General features: G+C 35.9%; 1 protein-coding gene across 3 annotated transcripts in view; it reads right to left on the reverse strand.

The window, feature by feature from the left end:
• The window catches only part of CEP128 (centrosomal protein 128), a 104,146-nt gene that overhangs the window by 11,049 nt on the left and 70,793 nt on the right, over nucleotides 1–22,304 (reverse strand). For all 3 annotated transcript variants that reach the window (XM_077180587.1, XM_077180586.1, XM_054635741.2), the window contains 5 exons: nucleotides 21,827–21,876; nucleotides 19,120–19,143; nucleotides 7,773–7,850; nucleotides 5,821–5,934; nucleotides 2,102–2,207 (listed from right to left, as the gene is read on the reverse strand). In XM_077180587.1, the coding sequence (XP_077036702.1) occupies nucleotides 2,102–2,207; nucleotides 5,821–5,934; nucleotides 7,773–7,850; nucleotides 19,120–19,143; nucleotides 21,827–21,876 (372 nt within the window). The remainder of the gene's footprint in view (nucleotides 1–2,101; nucleotides 2,208–5,820; nucleotides 5,935–7,772; nucleotides 7,851–19,119; nucleotides 19,144–21,826; nucleotides 21,877–22,304) is intronic.

A 22,304-nucleotide genomic window follows, 5' to 3' on the forward strand; every position in this document is an offset into this window, starting at 1 on the left:
TCTCCCTCACAAATAAGTTAAATTATAAAAAATGAGTCTGCTCTCCTTCTGGGTACTCTCCACAAGTCATAGGAAACCCACATTGGGAAGGAAGCTTCTAGTATTAGTTATTGAATCTATAGTCTGTAAGGCTTCACAAGTTGAAGAGAGATGGAATGGGGAAATATAAATCACAAAGGCTTGCAAACCGCTCCAAAAGGCAAATGAAGGAAAAAAATTTCCATCCTTCTGTTTCTGAAGAAGGAGACAATTAATCACAGAAAATAGATGATGACATGTATAGGAAGATTTATTAAAAGCTACAGCAGGTTTCGGAGCAAAGATGTCAAATTATACTTCACTGTCAAAGTCTCAAATGATAATTAATTAATACCATTTCTGAAATTTAAAGTTCATTATGTTTTTGTGACTATCATGAGTGAAGTAGCAATTTTTTTATTTGCCACTCACTGAAAAATCTCCTTAATGCTAATACCACAGCAGAATTTTCACTGTCCTCAAGAACTATACCAACAACTTCAAAATACACATTTGACTGGTGGAAATCAGTTTCAGCATAAAGTGACAATCAGACAAAAACCAAAGTCTGTGGAGTAATCCACATGTTTCAGTGCCATAAGGACTAAGTAGTGAATTGAATCACCACTGTCTTTTGTTAATCATTTAATTTTTTATTTCCAGAAAATTTAGTACTTAGTGCTGGTAAAAAAACAGTTGAATCAGAGAATGAACATGCACAACTGTTTCATCAGATTGGTATTCAGATCACATGGATCCTACTTCTCTTAGAACTCCCTAAAATTTATTAAAAAGTTTTAAAGCAACAAAGTCCTAGCTTGTTTAATTCAGGTTAAGCAGCAGAAAGACATTGAAATAGTTTAGGAACACTTATGCTGTATTTTTAAGTTTCAGTAAATTTTTGCAGTGACCAGTTTTGGAATTCTTGGGACTGGAAGGGACTGCTGGAGGCCATTTATCTGAACATTCTGTGAGGCATCGGTTACTTCTTTTCTATACCCAAAACAGGTTCAGCTGTACTTTTATTTGCAAGACTTTGACAGGGATGAGGTTTGGGAAAACAGAAAAATCAGCTTTGAGTCAAGGTAAAGTGTTCCTGCAGTACAGATGATACAGAGGTATTATCTCCTGTGCTTTATTCCCACTACTGTTATTCAATATGCTCTGCAAAAAGATACTAACCCCAACCCATTGATTCTGAAAGGAAGAGAAACCAATTACCTTTAACCTCATCAGATCAGCTCAAGACTTACTGGTGAGCAGAAATGTACCACAGCACTCATAGAAAGATGGAACATTTCAAAGTGCAATGAAGCCTGAAATAGGCTTCAAGAGAATGCAACTTTCTAAATAGGTTCCCAGTACACAAACTGGCTATACTGAAAATAAATGGAAGATGATACCCTTCTGAAGAAAAGTATTTTGATATTCTTGTACTGATATGCTTAAAAACACCCTTAAAAACCTGGGGTTTAAGTTACTTTTGACACTCATGCAAAGGCGTGCCTACATACCCAATCAAGACCTAATACGCCCTATGTTTTATTGAGCATTTCTCAGCTGAATCAGAGATCCCATGACTTCACATGAACACAAATTGTGTATGCACATGGGGGTAGAGAAAAAACAGTTAAAAACACTATTGAAGTAGAATTAGTGAATTCAACTTTCACTGAGAAAATGCTACACAAGCATGGGACTAACTGGCACACATGAAAGATCTTGGAAAGAATCCATGTTTGAGGAGATCTCTGTGGTCCCTCAGAAGACCAGAGGGTCTACACAGCTTACAGAGGTATGACTTGTTAAGCAGAGATTCAGAATTCAACAGCAGCTCTTTTCTTTGCAATAGATAAAAAAAATATACTTCATGTCCCAGCCAAAAAAACCCAAACAACTGTCAGTGGGATGTAATGAAGTACTTCCTAGGCAAAGACATCCATCCAGCATCTAAAACTAAAACACAGTAGGATACTTAAGATGGTTCCAGCACTTCTGAAAAGCAGCATCTCACTCATCAAGGAAAAAAGTTTTTAGAAGAAAACAATGTGTTACCACTTTTTTTCTGTGATATAATACTTACAACCTGAACTTGAAAGCGGTGAGCTGCACAAAAAGCTGTTTTGAGTTCGCCAACTAGAATGAGCAGCCACTTCTACATCAGAAATTTCAGCATCCATTTTCACATCCTATGGGAACCAGATAAAAATAATTTTATCTGTTACTATCAAGCAGCTGCAAACTTTAACAAAAACTAGTAGCACACAGACAGGCACATGCTGTGATTTCAGACACACTCTGGAAAAGACTGATTTGAATTCTCTGAATTCTCAGTATTGCACTTAGGTTCAAATTAATTTGCTTACGAGTTTTATCCCCACTTCACCACTATAAAATGTCTGCAAAAAACTGCTTTGCCTTGAGAAGAGCACTGGCATCACTGCAAGTCTTTGCCAGTACAGCATGTTGTAAAAATGCTCTTTCCTATTCACATCACATGCACAGCTCAGCATACACCATATCAGCAGGGCAGACATCAGTGAATAATGACTTCCTCATCAATGAATGGTTCATACTAATTCCACAAGTAGTAATAAATATAAATCTAATTTCTCTGCCACTGAGGAAACTTAAAGTTCCTAGATTTCTCATGTCAAAATACTTAAAGGTGCTTTTGAATGTTTTTGTTAAACCATTACATAAAGTCTTAAGTACAATGTTACTATTTATGGCTAAACCCATACAGCATAGCTTTTTGGTGAGGAAAGTCATTTGGTCTATAAGCTAAAAAGAGAAGATAAATTTAAAGATGTCATTTAAACAAAAATCCCTGAAAAATCTCTATTAGCTCTGCAGCAAGTAGTCCCCAGTTACAATACAATCCAAAATGAGATTGAAAGCTTGGCTTGGTATCCAAATTACTCAGTTTCTTGAAATGAGAAGAAGTCATAATGAATAAATGCATCAATTCATAAAACAAACAATATTACTGCTGAATTCTTATCATAAAAAGCCTTAAGGAATTTTCTTAAAACATCTTGCAATTTATCATTTATGTTGATACTTAATTTTACATTGATACATAAGATTTGAAAACTAAACAAAAAAAAATTTACATTAACTTAGAGATACAATAAGCTTTTGTTCCATCACTGAAGAAGGATTTACTCCTGTTAAGACTAATGGGAATTATACATATTAATCCCCTTATGTGCTGATGAGAGACTTAATACCTAAAGCGTTCATAACACAATAACAATTTTTAAAGAATAAAAAACGTTTTTGTCTTTCCATTCTGCTTCCAGAAATGCTTTAAAAGAAGAGTTTTTAAATAAGAAAGGTGCTTCTACCAGTACCTGCAATACAAAATGGCTTTCTTTTTACAGAAATATTAATGTATAGAATGTGCCTTTTGTCATGTGCTTCATGGACAATTACATCTGCTGTGTTTGAGTAGATGGTCAATCATCTGTGGCAGGGAAACTCCCCTAAAATATTTATATCTCTACATGAAAATATTTATCTCTAGTTTTCCTCTGGCTTTCTGCTTTGATTTTGCTGCTGTTGCTATTTTCTTTTAATATGTTATATTTATGAAGTTTTCCCCCAATTTCATCTTCATCTACTATTATTTGGCCCTTTCTTTGTTGAAAAATCAAGACTGTTGTACCTGATGGTATCCTCCCAAGCCTATGGCCTACTTTTGTTACTGGAAATCTTCCATTTTAAAACATACAAATAGAAATCATGATTTTTCTGGACTTCTAAGCAGCAGGTATTTTAAAGTCATCTGACAAGACTACAGAAGAGTAGGAAGATTGAGTAGGGACAAAAGAAATCATAAGAAAGAAAGAAAAAGATCTGCTTTTTTTTCAACTTTGGTTTAATTTTTCCTCCTTAAAATGAAAAGACTGGGACGCAAGATTAGATAATGCCTGTCTGAGATCAATGTTGGCAAGCAAGCTGAAACAAGTGTAATATAAGAAAGGCTAGAAAGAAAAACATAACAGAGGAAGAAGATTCATTTCAGAAGTAATTCCATCTAAAATGATCAATGTAAAAATTTTATAAGAAACATGGATTTTCTTATCACCTATTAAGTATCTGTCTACTTTGTATAGCAGGGGCAGTATGTATACAGTGTGAACCAAAAATATCAGAAAGAATCAACTTTGGTGTCCTCAAACCTACACTCTTCCAGCAATCAATTTTAGAGACTCCCAACTGACAAACAGTAAAATAAATAAATAAATGGCATTTGAGTTAGTTTCAAAGGAGGGTAAGAAAGGCAAGCATTAAAAAGGTTTTTTTTAGTCTAAGCTAGCCTGATCGCTGAAATCAGATTAGCACCCGTCTGTTACTTGGTTTTGAACATTCTGTTCTATTTGCAGCAGCCGTGACAGCAAAGAGTACTGTATGTCATGCAAAAACCCAATTAGGCCTGACTAAATGGAAACCATTAAATGCTCTCAGTTGTCTAAAGAAAGAGAATTGTTTTGGAATCAGCTTTGTACTGGATTCTGATTATTGAGTTCAAATCACACAAGCTCAGTAAGTTCAGTCAGCTTAGTGCAATGTTATGTTCCACAGTCAGCTGATTGCATTCCACTTAGCTTTTCAATGTTTTCCAAATTTCAGTAGCTACTGACTTAGTAATGCTTGTGTGGAGGGAAAAGAAATTCAAAATACTGTAGATTATCACCAGCAACATACTGATTGTGCCTGTTTCCTCCTTTCAATTCTTTCTTACAGAAGAGCAAGATAGCTTTTTCAAGTAACTTAGTACCTTCTCACAACAGCAACTTCCTAAGCTAAAACATTCTGTATTTATTTTACCTTTTCCACTTTTTAAAAGACATGCTTTAAGTATGTCCTCATTTTACAGAAGGAAGACGGTTACATATAAGTTGGGGAACACAAACATCTTTCTATCTTTTTCAAAGAGTGTGTGATCCTCAATTTGAGCTCAATTGCTTAGGGACACAGGTTTGATGCATTGCCAAAGAAACTGATTTGACTGAGTCATGTAGCAGAAATACTAGTATGATTCTTCAGGTCAGATCACTTATTTCAAACACTTGCATAAGAAATCGTAGTTCTGCTAAGTAAGCTGCTATTATAATGACAGTGACAAGACAATGAACAAGCTACTAAGGGAAAGAAAGCATGTTAATAATTGGAAAGTTGAACTCATTACAGGCAAAGTTTCTAAAGAAGAGCACTGGATTTGTATTGTAGTGAGTTAGTTATTCATGCTTAGCACTGCTGTAAGTCCAGTGAGTGACCTTTAGCAAATCACTTCCCTTCTGTTCGCCTGGATTTCATTTATGTATGAAAGAGACATCACACAGAATTGCTTCCAATAAATGCAAATATCAACTACTGAAGAATTACTACATGTAATTTATAAATTAGTCAACCTTTTTATAGGGGAAACAGTTTCTATCTATACCTTTTACTTGAAAGGACGAGAGAAAATTGAACAATTAAAAATTGCTGTAGACAGCAATTTGACAAAGCAGGTAAACACTTCAGAGTAGTAAGACACAGTAAGATACCTTTTTGTGAAAGCTGAAAGATTTTTTGGAAAGTATCCATGGCATGGGTACAATGAAAGCAACCTTTAATTCATCAAATTTCATGCCATGTCAATATACCTGCCATGCCATCAGCCATGGCAGCTATATGAAACAGAAACATTCATGCATGATTTCAGTCTGTGTTTGTACTAGGAGTTAAAAAGGTAAGGTTATTTACTGATTGAAAATAATTGGGACACAGAAGTGGAGTACACACACATACCTTGACTTGCCCAACTCTTTGCTTTGAATCTTCCAGCTGTTGCTGCAAAGAAGTCACTATGTCTTTATACCTCATATACCTCTCCTCAATCATCTCCCTTCGGCAATGGGACTCCTAGAAATTAATTTAAAGATTTAGATGATTTCATAATGTAAAAAGTAGCTAGAAGTTCTAACTATTGTAAACACAGATATCATCAAGGATTTTCACCACAGCAAGAACGAATTAAGAACTAACTTTCAGAGGCTGAACTACAGGCATCATACAAAAGCATAATGCTATGCACAGAAAAATAATGTTAAAATACATGCAGATCAAAATGAAAATGGCCTTATCCTTAATTGTCAAATGATTTCTTGTAACACTTTCCAAACTTCAGCAATAACATACCTTCTAAGAAAAATTCTCCAATGGTGGAAAATTAATTTCAACACTACGGAAACAAGCACTTGAAGAAAAAACAGTTCTAAGAATATGGCCAAAACAGTATTTTCAACAAGACAACATAATTCACTTGAATTAACAAACCTCCTAGACAACCCGGGAGGTTTACCAAAACTTACTTCCTCTTGCCTTCTCCCTTCCTATGAAAACATTGAAGGAAGACCTTGCTAGCTATTGTACAAAAAAATCCAATATGTTATTTGCAAACAGTAACAAAGCTCCAAACTGACACCCTTCTCAAAGCTAAGGCATAAAGCTTAGCCCTCTTGAATAATAAATTATTTCTTAAACAAAACACTGTGTTGGTAGGGGCTCATCTTCAGAAAACCATATTTAAAAAATTAAGCATGATGGAGAAGGACAAAGCCCGACTGAAACCAAAGATTTTTCATTCCAATCTCACAAATATTGGCTGTTATAACTACAGCAAACCAGAAAATTACAGTGTAATTTCAGAGCAGTGTTAAGTGTGAGAGGGCAAGCGTGAAGGAGATTGCAGATGCATGCTGAGAACAAAATTTTTCTTTTAGTAGAAACAGAAGGTAAACATAAACCTCTGTCAGAGCAAAAAAGCTCTTCTGGGGATACGTGGAATGTGAAATTAAAACTATACATCTCAACAATATTGTTCATAAAAAACCCCAATATTTTAACCGGTACTTGCATTACCAAATCTGTTGATGATGACAGCAATAAAATGGTGTAGAATTATTATCTGATGACCTCGTGCAAGAACACAAAATAAATAATGCTCCAAACAAGTATGCTTTGAAATATTTATGACAACCACAGGTTAAGAAATTTTACATATCAAATAAAATGCAAATCATTATGTATTTGTTGATCTGTGGTTTAATACTGATTTAAAATTTATTTTGTGCAAGGAAGCTACAGATTTTTTTCTATTAAACCACCCATCTCATAAATGGAAAGTAACTATGGTACAGGGGTTTAGCCACTTAGCCACTGAAAATCTAGCCTGAGCCTTATCACTCTTGACAGTATGTCACTGCTACTGTCAATATACCCTACTGTGTCCAAACACATCTTGATTGGATAATGGTGCTGCAAAAATAAGTAACAAGTATTGTAATTATGTCAAAACAAAACAAAAAAGTTATAAAGATCATCTATTTCACTCATTAGGTTAAATATTGAAACAACTGGCATAATTCATTAAATTATAAAACTTTCATTTTTTAACATGTAATATCAGAATTTACCGCTCCATAAAAATATTCTGAAACAGTAATTAACACATGACCTGTTATGCCCAGTTATCATGTTTGCCTACATTATGGAGCAGTATTAATAATTAGAACTAAATTTATAACTTCAAAAAGATCCATATAAACATGAAAATAAATTTCAGTATGTTTCTGTCTATATAATACATACATATGCAACTGTAAATATCTTATTAAACAACTTATCTGTACATCATAGATATTATTAATTAACCAAAATATTTTAGAAGCACTGAGAGAGTCAAATGAAATCTTTCTCACCCCAGTATCTCTGCACTCTTCTAACAGGCTCAGTTTCTCAGGCACAGACTCCAGGTGGTTTAAAGCCACTCGGGTACTCTAAAGAACAGAACACAAGTTAAAACATTAAAAACAAAACCATTTTTTCAGCCATCTCACATATTACAAACCCCAGTCTTATTAGCATACTAGTTCAAGCTTCCTCAGTTAGGGTGTTGACTCGCCCTAAAGCTCAATCACAAGCAGCTGTGGGACTCACTGAAGCAGCCATGCCAGAGGCTCCAGCCAGCCATCCAGACCTGCTGATGGGAGATGGAGCTCTCCAGGTCAGAGGCTGCCACACGTGCCTGGTACCTCTTCATGAGGCTGGGGCTCACAACTCTTTTGCAGAAGGTGAGCTGTGCTTAAGGAGCTGATCGCCAGCTACAGGAGGAAGTGAACAGGCTACATACTGTTTGAGCAAACAAGCAAAAGACAAACTGTTATTTTCAGTGTCTCACAGTCTCAAGACTCTCAGGAGTCATGAACCTCCTCTATAGTGGAGAAGCAGATGCACTCAGAACCCTGCAGGGTAATTAGTCAAAGGACTGTTAGCCAAAGGTCTGTTAGAAGGTGAAGGCTGGAAGCAGGTCACAGCATGTACGAGGAGGAAGGCTCCTCCACCTTCTCAGAGTTTGACAGGCAGGACTGGCACCCTCTACAATACATGTGAGGCTCTGGAACCAGAAGGCCAGACTACTGATGAGGTGAGTGGAGTCCTTCTGGGATAGTGTGGCCTCCTAAAACAACACCACCTGTACTCTGCACCAAGACCTCTGTTAACAGGAAAATGAAGGGTAGTTGTAATAGGAAACATCCTTCTAAAGCAAATGGAGGGCCTCCTTATGCAGACTGGAGCCAGCTCACAGGGAAGTCTGCTGTCTCCAGGGACTAGAATAAGAGACATTACTGATATGGGAAGAACACAGAGTCACCGTACAGCTTGTCACTGCAGGGAGAAAATTCATGGAGCCAAAGCTCTACTGGAATTGAAGCTGGCCAGAAATGTGGAGGACAATAAAAAGAGTTTTTAAAAATATATTCATGGCAATAGGCAGTGCAAGAAAACCCTCATCCCTTTACAGGATGAGGATGGTCAAACAAGGACAGAGGCAATGGCATTTAATGCATTCTTTGCCTCTGTCCTCTAATAGAGGATGATCGACCAAGGGGATCACAGTGCACTGAGCAGAAGGACGATGACTGTGAGATGATCAACTCCCAGTCGACCCTGAACTTGTGTGGGATTTGCTGCTTCAGTTGCATCCCTACAAGTCTATGGGGCATGAAGGCATTCATTCAAGATTTCTTCAAGAGCCAGTTGATGTCATCACAAAACCTCTCTTGATATTTTTTGAGTGGCCTTGGGAATCCGGAGCAGTTCCAGATTACTGGAAGCTGGCGAACCTTGTCACAATTTTAAAGAAGGGCAAGAAAGAGGAATCCCAGGAATTACAAGACTGTCAGTTTCCCTTTACTGCCTGGTAAAGTTATGGAATAGATTATGCTAGGAGGTATTGAAAAACACCTGAGAGACAACATCATCATTGCTCACATCCGTCTTCATTTCATGACAGGAAAATCCTCTTATTATCAAACCTGATTTCCTTTTATGACCCCCTTGAGTCCTGTGTGCAGTTTTGGTTACCACACACACATATGGTATGTACTACTGAAAAATTAGGCATACCATATTAGGCATATGGTATGTACTACTGAATTACCACTCTAGGAAGAGTTAGGTTTGGCCTTAACATTAAGATTTCACATTCACACCCACCAGACAAAAAATGCAGCCTATTGCAAACTGCAAAGAACTGAAGAAGATAAATATAATGGTTTTGTGTGCAGAGGAAGTTGGTTATCATGCACAAAGAACAGTCATGTCCCACAGGTCAGATGCCTCTGCATCTTCTCAAAGGCTGCCCTTCTATTATTTGCCAAAGAGCAAGTAAAACCAGAACTGTTTGTACTTTCTGAACAACAGTATTTCCTCCATAATTCTCAAAATCACATTTCTATTGATAAGGTTCTGCTAGTCTGGTATTCAGTCTACCAGTAATGGGCTTCATTAATCATATTACTGCCTTGGTACTTTAAAGCAAAATCTTAAAACAAATAAAATCCATCAATCCTGAAATCCAATATTATGCTGTAAGTCCTGTGCAAACCAAGTTAACTTGCTCTTAACTACAAAAGCTCTGTTACTAGTTCTGGAAAATCTCAGTCTGACCACCATGAAAAACATTCCATTTAGATCCCAGAGACTAAAAGTTTCAGCCACAACAGGAGAAGAAAACTCAATGGGAGCTTCTCTGCACAAGTGCCATCAACTTTAAAAAGATGGAGGCTAGGAGTGAGGAGTGTAGAATCAGAAATGAACAAGGTAACCTAAATGAAGACACACCATCTGTTTAAAAGCAGTGACGTCAACCTCATTATTAGTTCCTAACATTCTGGTTTTTAGGTTTTAAGAAATACTCATAACAAAAAAAGGTCAAATTTTATAAACAATGGGATTAATTTGCAGCTAACTTGGACTGAACTTGTAGTCAATATTCAGTACCAATAAACTAAATTAGATAGAGAATATGAGACTCGTTCTTTTGTTTCTGCAATTACATGTATGCAAAGATATGTATATAGATATCTATCTATCCATTTACCCACCTTGTTTTAATACAGATGACCTCTGATCTGTTCTCATAAAAAAGAACTCAGGCCCTAGGTGTAAGCCTATGCCTTAAGCCATTAATTTTTCAATTCCTTCTCTAATTTCAATGCCAAGACCTCATGTCAACATTGTCTGTAAATGAATTTAAGGAAGATGTTAATCATCTGTTCTTCCAAAGTGTCTCCTAAATATATCCCCTGTATTTCATGCACTTTTTTGTAGTGGAAAAAAAATTAGCTGTTTCTCTGCTAATCCTTATTAGTTATGTCATTAAATATAATCCTGAAAGCAAAAGAAGACCAGCCTTTGGGTTAGATGCATGTTCAGCCTTTGGTTTTTTGGTTTTGTTAAGAATCATGTGGATAAAGAATGGTACAAGCTACTTGGATTTCTGAAAGGTGTTTTACACTCCTAAAGTTTAAATCTAACTTCACATTCAAAATGATGGGCTCTAAGGTAACCATTGCTGCTCAGGAAACAGATCATGGGTAGTGATGCATATTACCAAGAATCTGCTAATGCAGTGCTCAGTATCAATCAGAAAACCAAAATCAACACTCAATATAATCAGGAAAGGATAAAAAAAGCCAGAAAAAATAACTGTCCCAAATCATTAATCCAATTGCATCTTGACTGCTGAGTGCAGATGTAGATTTTTATTTCAAAAGGGAAAAAGGGAAAGGTCAGAGAAGTTGAACAAGAATTTTCAAAGCCATGGCGTCCTGTCTCCAAGTGAGAAATTATAAACACAATACTCTAAAGAATAGGACTCTTCAGCCAGTAAGAGAGATGCCTGCGAAGACTAATTACCAATTTGTGTAAAAACAGAAGTCACATAAAGATAGAAAATTTTATATGGCTTTAAGCAGAAAACTGGGCAAGTTCATCAATGAGGAAGACGATAGAATGGTTCCAAATTCACAGAAACTACATTAAGTCTGGAAGCCTTTGAACTTTGAACAGCTGGAATCAGAATGAATGAATGGGAAACAAAATACATGTTAGTCCTACTCATACAGTCTTCCCTGAGGATTTTACATGGGCCATTGTTGCAATGTCAATAGCTGGGCTAGACTGACCTTTGGTCTTGACCAGAACGGTTCTTTTTATATTGTAAAATTCTCACAGTCTTCTGAGCAGTCTTGAGGGACTTGAATAGGATAACTCACACACTAACAATTTCAGGGACAGAAATGTGTCTTTTCCATAAAACAAATGAAAATAAAATAAAATAATAATGTGCAAATAAAAACAGAAAAAAAGCAACTTTTGTTGTTAGGAGAGGTTCAGTAAGGAAGGTGGCAACAAAGAAATACATTGAAGAATGTGAGGGAAAGATGATGAAAGAGCTTTTAGCTGGACCATAGAAGTGGCCTGGTAATTATTGAAAATCACAGCAACCTCCTCAAGATGGTTCAAATGCCATACTTGTATCATTAATGACTACACTCTATTCTATTAAAAAGACAGATTTAGCCACACAGATAAAACATGGACAAGGATGCTAGAAACACCTGATATAGAGGCCAATTAAGTACTGTTAAATTTTTTCCCAGAAATCAGAGAGCTGTATGCCATAATGCATAAAAATAATCCTAAAGACAGCAATCACATCTGTCTACTTCTGTATAATAAGCAACAGCAGGTACTTACCCAGTGCACTGATGGTACTGATAAGAGGAAAAAACACCCATTGTACTGAGGCAGTATTAATGGAATTTTACTTAACAGCAGTGCTCTTCGATAGACTGAGTGCTACTAATCTTTCTGTTTTTAAAATAAAGACTATTTACTTTTAAAAGGGGCATTCTATTTTTCACAGAGAATGACAAAACAAATTACTTATTTTCCATGACTTCATACAAACACTTTGATGTTTAAACTGCATGTGAACAGTTAAACCTCCTATACTGATGTGTTCTTGGTAATAGACGGTTTCACACTGTCTCAAGGGACAGATCTAAACCAAAATCAGACACATTTTATTTTTAGTCTCAAAGCTGCAATGCTAAATGCAAATAAATCAAAGCAGGTTTGTATATAGTACTCCTGAGGTTTGCCTTTATAGTCAATATATTGAAAACAGATAAACATAAACCAGAAACCAAACTTCATTGACTTTCAAGTACAGTGCTCCTTTCTTTTCTGAAGTAGGTAAAAACAAATGGCTATCTGTATTGCACAGATATTTTTCTTAAAATAAGAGTTGATTTAAGTACCAGTTAGCTAATCCCCAAAGAATAACCATAAAAAGATTAAATGCAACATCATTTTAACTGGCTGCAATGCATGTCAGCAGGCAGTTACAATTCAAACAAAAAATACAGTGTTAGAGGTGACCTAAAATGACTTATTTTTAAATGACCTTAATGTATTAAATACCAAAATAGAAAGAACAGGATGCACACAGCATGTTTAAAAGTATTCTTTGCTTTCCCTGTTAAGATCTGTAAAACTATGCACTATCAGCTTCAATCTCTAGCTCTCCACTGATAAATCAAATACTTTTCTTTTAAGCAGGTGGTTCTGCTTGAGAGGCCTGAGGTGCTCTGCTGACTTTTATACACCAGGCAAACTCCACAATAGCTGGAACATTCTGTGAATAGTACATCATATGTTGAGAGGGAAAGTTCAGAGAAAACAGAAAAATGTATTTTATGTCTTTATATTCCACATATATCATGATTCCAAATATACCACTGTTTTGATGATTTCAGCACATCAAGAAGTCAAATTACCTATACAAAGGTAGGCAACACATGTAACTTTATCAAATTACAATTTCAATGCTCAATTGGCTTTTTTTTCTGTATTACATTGTTTCATGAGAGTTTCAACAAGTAAATTTTTTTTAAGCAAAAACTACACTAATGGAAAACAAATGACCTTGCTAACAATGCATTGCCAATGTCAAACTACTTGAACATTCTATTTAGATTCCAGATGTTTTTGCATGGGGTGGACCACATTTTAATTAAAGGAACTTCATGAATGCTTCCTTTCCTGTTTGCAATGACATGGACTGTCTTTTCTCTCATTCATAAGCACATGACATCCCTGTGCTAACTAGGGGAATGTTTACATGGGAAAATATTAGGAAACTATTTTATGAATTTGCAGTTGTTTGATGCATGCTAGCAGCTGGAAACATGGAGGACACTGTTGTCTTTTGGCAAGTTAGCTTTCTGTGAATCATCAGTCAGTGTTCCAAGTACTCTGGGGGTCCATAGCAGTAGTTTTTGAGAATCCATTCTTTATCGTTTACTAAGATTTTGATCAGAGACATCCAGATATAATTCCTAGGAACTAAAAGAAATATGACACAAGAAGTAGAGTGTGCAAAGTAATGCAATGTTAGTGAGAACACATTCTCAAAAGGGGTAAAGACTTCCTTGTTGCTCATCTTTAACATTATGAAGCATTGCAGGCTAAAAACCATTACATGGAATTTATGTTAAAGTTTTTTAGGCCAACAGTATTTCATCAAGCCTTCCAGAAAGCATTGCAAAAATTAAATTAACACAGCCTTCATGGGAAAGAAGAAATATCATTCAGTTTTTCAGGTGAGAAAAATTAAAGTAGAAAGAGAAGTGATTTAAACAAGGATTCACAGCAAATCAGTGTCAGAGTAGGAAAAGAATTAGGAGTTTTCCTTATGGATTTCCCTATTTTAATGAAAAGCTTCCCAGTAGTGAAAGAAAAATAGGTGTAATAGGTGTAACTGATGCCTGTGCTCCTATGGTTATACCTAGATCAAATTGGAAGCATTTAAATCTAAAATGAAGGACTTAGCAGCACTTAAGAAACATCTAGTCAATAGTCTGCTGTCAAACAAAATTTAACTTATTTTATGATATACAAACCAAACCAAGAAAAATAAAGCACAAATCTATGTCTTATCAAGTTATGTTCTGTGGAAGAACTCAGATACATATTCCACAGATTAAAGGCCAACATAATTCATATAAGAAGCAGCTGAGGGAGCTGGGTTGTTTATCATGGAGAAAAGGAGACTTGGGGGACATTATCACTCTTTACAACTGACTGAGAGGAGGCTGTAGCCAGGTGGGGGTTGGTCTCTTTCCCCAGGCAAGTGACGGGACAAGAAATTGGTCTCAAGCTGCTTAAAATGGACATTAGGAAGAATTTCTTCACTGAAAGGGCACTAGAACGGGCTGCCTAGGGAGGGGGTGGAGGGTGATCCCTGGAAGTGTTCAAGAAATGACTGGACATGGCACTTGGTGCTATAGTTTAGTTGACAAGGTGGTGTTCGGTCAAAGATTGGACAGGAGGTTTTTCCAACCTCAGTGATTCTCTGATTTCTCATGAGGATCCTGTGGAAGGAACTCATAGAATCTCTCTTTAAAATTACAGTTACATGCATATACCCACTACTTTAAAAAAAAAAATGAGAACGCTGTATACTACTACTCCTAGTTCAACTGAAATAAATAATTTTAGATAACTTAAGTCTTTTGCAATAAGCATTTTCCCTGAGATTTTTACTTTCTCTAATTAAAAAAACGAAGCATTTTGGTTTATTAAACTTTGGCAAAAATGTTCTATATTTGCAACATGGGGAACACATTTTCCTAATTTTGAAAGGAACACAGATAGACCATGTAGGGGTTTCACTAGGAGCATTGCCAGCAAGTCAAGTGAAGTGATCCCTCTCCTCTAGTCAGCCAACATTTGGAGTGCTGGCTTTAGTTCAGGGTTCTTCTGTACAAAAGAGATGTACAAGAGCCAGTCCAGCAAAGGACAACAAATTTTTAAGGGACTGGAGCATCTCTCCTGTGAGGAAAAGTTGAGAAAGCTGGGATTGTTTAGTGTGGAGAAAAAAAGGCTCTGGGAGGTCTCATCAATGTGCACATGGGTCTGAAGGAAAGGTGTAAAGAAGAGGGAGCCAGGCTCTTGTCAGTGCTGCCCAGTGACAAGCAGTGGGCACAAACTGAAACACAGGAGGTTCCATCTGAACACAGGAAATGCTTTTCACTCTGGGGGCTAGAAAACTAGGGGTGATTGCATTAGAAAAAACCTGAAAGAACAAGATAAACGCCAAATAGTAGGGGGCAGAGGGTGGACAAGTAGCTGGGTATTAAACAAGAGCAATAAATACGTATGCTGAGAAGATAACATCAAGGAAGAAGGGAAGAGAAAGCTGAGCATTAGGAGGAAAGAAACAGTGGGCTGCCAGCCCACAGCACACAGAAGTCACTTGGTGGTAATGAGCAGAGGAAAGGCTCTGGGAAGCCCAGCAAAGGGAAGTGACACACTGGCTCCCCGATGAAAGGAAAGGAAGGGGCGAGGCAGGCAGGACAGAGGATCTCAAACTGCTCCTGGTCATTTTTTTAAGATCAAAGAATGGCTGTGTCCTGGGAGGACCAGAAAGCCTTTGATGTAATAGTAGTTTTGGCAAGACACTACAGAATCAAAGAAGAAAAGAAAGTATTAACCCTTCCATTCAGTATTTCCTCAACATTCATACAAGCTAAGTATGAAAATCATGAAATAATCTCAAGAGCTGACAGCAAGACTTACTTATTGATGGAAGGCACACAGAGAGAGACAGAAATGAAGAACAAGCACATAAAAATGGATAGTGTCAGGCAGTCACATAATCTCTCTACAAAATGCATTTGGTATTGTTATCCTTCCAATTCTTCTTTTAAATTGGATGATAAACCATAAAACTGATGCAAATTTGAGCCGGCTACTACAAGAGAATAATCTAATAGCTTTTACATTGCTCAGTGGATGCAGACAGAAATTTGTTTTACTGGTATTCAAAACCTTACTTTCTTGAACATAAAAATGCATTACAACAAAATGCATAAATGTTCATACTGAACCAAAAATTCATATTAAGATAACAATTTTGCTGAATACTTACAGCATTACCAACATTAACCTAGATTTATGGATATTGTAACAAAAAGCTGAATTGTGTCCAGAAAAGTCTGATCCAAGTATTCTTAGAAAAGTGGTAACCTCACTCTGGGTTCTCTATTGAAAGCAACAAGCTGTTTTATTGATCAAAGGATATAGAATGCATATGTTCACTGGAATAACTTCAGGATGTGGTTAATTTCAAATTAAATTTTGCAGTCTTCTATGTCAGACTAGTACTAGTAAGGCAGAGGAACATGACTTGCAGCTTATGCAAACAAAGAACAGAATACTTTATAGAAAACCACTAAAATCCCAAGCACTGCACAGTAGCAGTGTACACCTACAAAATTCATCCTGACATCTTTATGAGAAATAAATATGCTTTCCACTGTAGCCTCATCTGAGAATACAATGCAGATTTTTTTTTCCAAAAAATCATACACCTTCCTCTACAAATAGAGCCAAATCCTGTATGTAACAACTAAACTATACTCAAGAATAACTCATTTAATTGAAAGATTAATCATATTCATTCTCTCAAAATGTCAGACTAAATAATTGATTGCTAAAGTAATTAGGATATTTACTTGTTAATAGCTATTAAATAATTAAATTCACTTTAATTAACAGCATTAAACCAAATAAAAAAGCCAAATAAAACACATAATCTCTAGATACGCAAAATCTCAGTTTTGCCTGTATCTGTTAGTTCTCTGGCACTTCTCAAGAGCTGAAGGATTATTCCAGAAAACATCTAGGTTCTTCAGCTCCTTTTATATCCACTAGTGAGTCTGTCTAACAAACCTTGTTCTTCCTCACCTTCCAGCTTCTGCTCCTGACTTGCACAACTCACTGGAGCAAGAAGCGGTATACCTATCGAATCATACAGCAAAATTGATCTGATTGCAAAAAAGAACCAAAATATCCAAAAGCTTCTTCTAAATGGGTACTATTTGTTCTCAGGCTCCTTAAGGGAGTGATTGGATCATGTGTAGTATCTTGAAGGAGGTTCATAATAACAGCACTTTCCTCTGGAAACAGGAGCTGGCTAAGGAAATAGAAGACCCAAGAAACTGCCAAGTACTGTAGACAGGAGATGGAGCTTCCAGCTCAAAGAGAATGCTGAGAGGAGAAGGAGCTGACAGGGCTCAGAGAGAGGGAAGGGACCTCCTCATTTGCTGCAACTCACAAAACCACTGAATTAAATTAAGCTATGCCTGGAAGGTTAATTCACCCAGAGCTCTGAGTGGAATCTGAAAGGTTCATGTAACATTTCTTTCCCAACATTTTTTTTTATTATCTAAGTTGGCAAGTTCATCTCATGGCCACTACAACAATTTTACTAGCAAGTGCAGGAGTTGGAAGTGAGTAGATTGTAGAGAAAGGGAGAACAGTGGGATAGTATGATAAACAGGTCATCCTTTTCTTCTATCTGAACAATAATTTACAAATCTTCCTTTCTAAAGTCGGAGACATTGGAAGTATAAAGAAAGAGAAAAGTTCTAGAAAAAATAGAAAAATTTGTCACAAAAGAGAGACAGAATTTGCAAGACATTGGGGTACTTGCAAGCAACTGTCCTCTGCCTGTGTCAAAATAGCTCTGGAAGCAGAAAGGACAAGGAATTTGCAGGCAGTTTAACTCATGGTTTGTGAGAATGGATGTCAGTGGATACATGCCTGACTGGTTGTCATGTAAGCAAACCATGAATAAGAGAAGGTCCTGAACAGAATTAATGTCCTGTCAACACCTGACACAGCACCGTGTGAAGTGCCAGGACACTGAACATCAGCATTAGCTTCCTGCTTCCACAAGGCAGGTGTTGCAGCACAGCACTCTAATTTCCAAAGGGCCTTTCATGACTTGAATGAAAGATGTTTTTAATAGATTGAATACATTTAAAATACATTTTTGAAATTGGAAACTGTTTTCAGAGATGCAGAGACTATCAGAAAGAATAAAGTAGTAATTTGCACAAGTAAATTTTAGAATTTATACTTGCAGCATTGATATTGTCTCAGTAGTGGTTTCTTTAGATGAAGTTTTCTAGATTTCTCAGGAAAAGGAACTGTGGGCCTGATACATACAATTTGTGATATTTTATTGGACATTCCTACGTGAAGGGAAAGAAGAATGGTTCCAAATTCATAGGGCAAGCTAAAACTCATTCCAGCTATTCCACCTGACAGACTGACTACCTGGGACATCTGGAAAATGCATTCACAGCATGTACAAGCATAAGGTTTTGTTCTTCCAACTTAATGTCACATTAAATTATATTAATTAGTGGTTAAAATTACGTTCCTTTACTCTTTTAGTTGCAGTGTGGATATGAGCAGATGAACTGATTCTGTCCTGCACCTCTCTGACCAAACAAGTAAGCACACAGAGTAGTCACTGAAATAATTAGATCTATCACATGGACCTCAAACATTAGAAGTGTTAGAAACATAACATCTTTTGTATGGATAAAATCTACAACATTTCTCTTCCCAGGGATGGGATGAGGACTGAACTGTATAGAAAAATAACAACACTGAAATACATTGTATTTCATATAATGAGTACAAAAATACTGCAGTAAAGATCTACACAGAGAGCTGCAATGCAAAATTATCCCATCTTCTCTTAAAAGTAAAATGACAGTTAAAAACTCAGAACTGCAACTTTTTAAAAAGTATATATATAAATAATGCTCTCATAATTTAGACAAATTATCAGCAATGTAATTGGGATTGGTTTGGAAATTAATTTAAGAAACTTACCATTTCTAAGGCCATAATACGTTCCTAAAAACAAAATACAAGATGCCATTAGAAAGCGAAAAATATAAACACAGTGTAAGTCAAAGAATGATGAATAGGATTAATTTGGGGGTTTTGGTGGTCTCATACATAGAGCTTTTTGTAAAACACTCACTGAGTAGGAACTGTTGTACTTCACTGGATGTCTTTATCATACTATTCCACTTAGAAAATTGCCCCAAAAATAAGAAACCATCCAGAAACAAGGTGAGAAAGGATTTTACAAAAATTACTCCACAATATATTTTTTAATTAGCGCATTAGGTTTTCAATATAGCTGATTTTACTCCTACATACCCCAAAAAATTATTTCTTTTTTTGATCATCTCTGACTGTAAATCTAGCATGATTTGGAATTCATATCACCTTAGCATCAGGCTTAGTTTTCTTTTACGCATTTCCTTAGAAAACTAAAAAGTAAATTCTATATCATTATTCTTTCATCCAGAAATAGCTCTGAATAATGTTTTATTAATAACAGGATGACATTAGTCAAACAAATAAACTTGTGTCAGTTGTAATCCAGCACAAAATACAGAGAACCCAGAATTAACTAATTTTCTGTATATATTTCAACATACTTTTCCCTTTTTGAAGTATTTTTAAGAAAAATATGAAGTTAGTAAAATCAAGATAGTACTATATCCTGACTAAGTATGGTATTTAAAGTTATTTGACAAAACATATATTCCAGTGTTTAGGTGAGTCCCCATTTAGAGTACGTGACCATTAAGACATTACAGGAACTCTTACCTTACTCAAATATTACTCAATTTTTTCTTAGGGAAGGTAGTCTATCACCTGCTAAAGTCTTTATTCTTCCTCAGAAGTAGGTCTGAGATACAGATTATTTCCATGCATCAGAACAAACTTATGACAAAAAGTATTATATTGAAAACTCAGAAATTTTTATTCTGAGATGTTTGTTCCTCCACAAAATTGCAGTGGCAAACACTCGTATTTATTTAAAGATTCTGCAATGAAGTACATACTCATTACCATAAAAAAGATGGTATTTACAGAGCTCATAAACTTCTGGTGATAATGAACATCAATTCAAATAATTTTTTTTCATTTAAAGAGGACTTCTTTGAAAAAAAGGTCTTAGAGTGAGGATGTTTCCAATGATAGAATAAAGAGTGTTTTCAAAATGACTCATGCGTTAAATAAAGTGCATGATATAGTTGCCAAACTCTAAAAGTATAATAAACTCTTACAATCTCAGCAGATAATTTTCTGGACTAGCATCTAATGTATTAGGAAATTTACCATGGATAATTTATACACCACTTGACTGTGAAAGCATGGATATCTGAAGGGAGAAAAAACTGCTATCAAGCATTTGAATATGAAAGAACAGCAGCCAGAGCAATATAATTCACACACTTAAACAGAACTGCCAGCTAGGGAAAGGAATAAAGCAATTTAATCAGGAACATGACAGGCAGGCAGGCACATAGAGCCATGCAAGACACTACTATGATGCAACTTCCTGCAGTCTAAAATTACTCCTCATTCAATCAGAAGTAATATCATTAGAACAATTTGTCAACCATGAAACTTCACATGAAAGCAGATGCAGAATTGCTTCACATGAAAGGAGATCTTTTTACATTGATGTAATTAGATATGCACCTGTGTAAACTGCTTACGCAGACAAGCCCTCAGCCTTGTTGAACTTGAGCTGCCAGAAAGCCAGGCCAAGATTTTTGTTACAACAGGAAACAGCTGGATTGGTGTGTTGTGCAACTTCTGGGTCTTGCAACTTGTCTCTTCTTACTGGATCAAACTGTTTGTACACTAACTTCTTTGATACCTCTAGCCCTCAAAATGCCTTCTATTTATTATATGAGAAGAGAAGGCTTATCTTCAAACAAAATCCTATGGTCAAAACTGAGGTCAATACATAATGTCATTTTCCTTATGAGCCTTATCTTCATCAATTCCCTCACAAATGTCCTGCTTTCAATACATTTACAGAATGCTGACTCATTGATACTCTTCATATTGCATGTAAACTTTTTTAATGTTCATATTGGGTATTGTTTGGAGCAATTTGTTGTTAAAAATTAGGTTTTTTTCTTTCTGTATTCTGAAGAATACACACATTACCCTCCCTCATAGCCTCCTGAGCCTCACAATTCAGACATTCCAGCCTGTTTTTGCTTTCTTAGTCATTTTAAATTGAAAGGAGTATGGTTTCTTTGACTGCAATGCTTAAATACTATTCCAAAGCTGAGCTTAGGGTAAAAGTTTTTAAGCACAAATTTGAAGTGCTTAGCACAAACAACTTTACTGCTAGATGACATACAATAAGGATTTAAAATATTGTATTAGGTCCTAGCAAATACTGACTGGTCCATTCTTCCTCAGAAAGGTGACTATGAACATTCAGTGCTTCAGAGGCTTTAAATACTTACTTGGAATACTTTACTTTCAGTTTTATTCAGTTTTACAAAAGAAAGTAACACAGCCCAGAGAATTTAACCCAACCAATGAAAAAACTCAGCAGTGAGTATTACCAGCTATTGGGTCTGTATTTGTCTGCATATATTTCCAAATCTGAATTTAAGCTATAAGGCAGTTCAGAAAATCATAATGCTGTAATACAATATGTTTAAAGAAATTTAACAAAAAATGTAGCTAGTTAATTGAGCAGAAAATATACCTGGAGAGCTCCCATTTCTTCTTCTCTTCTGTGTGTCTTCTCTAGTAGCTCTGCAAAATGAAAAATGCAACTTGTAAATTCAAATTCCTGTCTCATGGCCTGATCGAAAAAGTATTGTGTAAAACAGTCATTGAGTTTTTTATTTTACAGATTTCACAACGCCTCTTTTCAGCTGATCAAATAATAGATTAAAAGTGTCAGTGATACGATTGTTTTCAAGCATGGGCTGTTGAAGTGACTAAAAAACAGCCTCAAGAACACAGTTTGACTGGGGAGAAAAGAGCTTTAAGATTTACAGATAAACTTTTCTATCCTGAAATAAATCTTCTGGTGCATTTTTAGAATTGAATGAAAAAATCAAAGAGATTCTGCCTAAAAATTAACTAAAACTGACTGTCAAAGCAATGCAATTGTATATGAAAAGTTACTGTAGAACACTGCAGACTATTTGGACTCACAATAATTACCTCCTCTCACT

The sequence above is a fragment of the Agelaius phoeniceus genome, chromosome 6 (genome assembly GCF_051311805.1).
Source record: "Agelaius phoeniceus isolate bAgePho1 chromosome 6, bAgePho1.hap1, whole genome shotgun sequence".
Classification (NCBI taxonomy): domain Eukaryota; kingdom Metazoa; phylum Chordata; class Aves; order Passeriformes; family Icteridae; genus Agelaius; species Agelaius phoeniceus.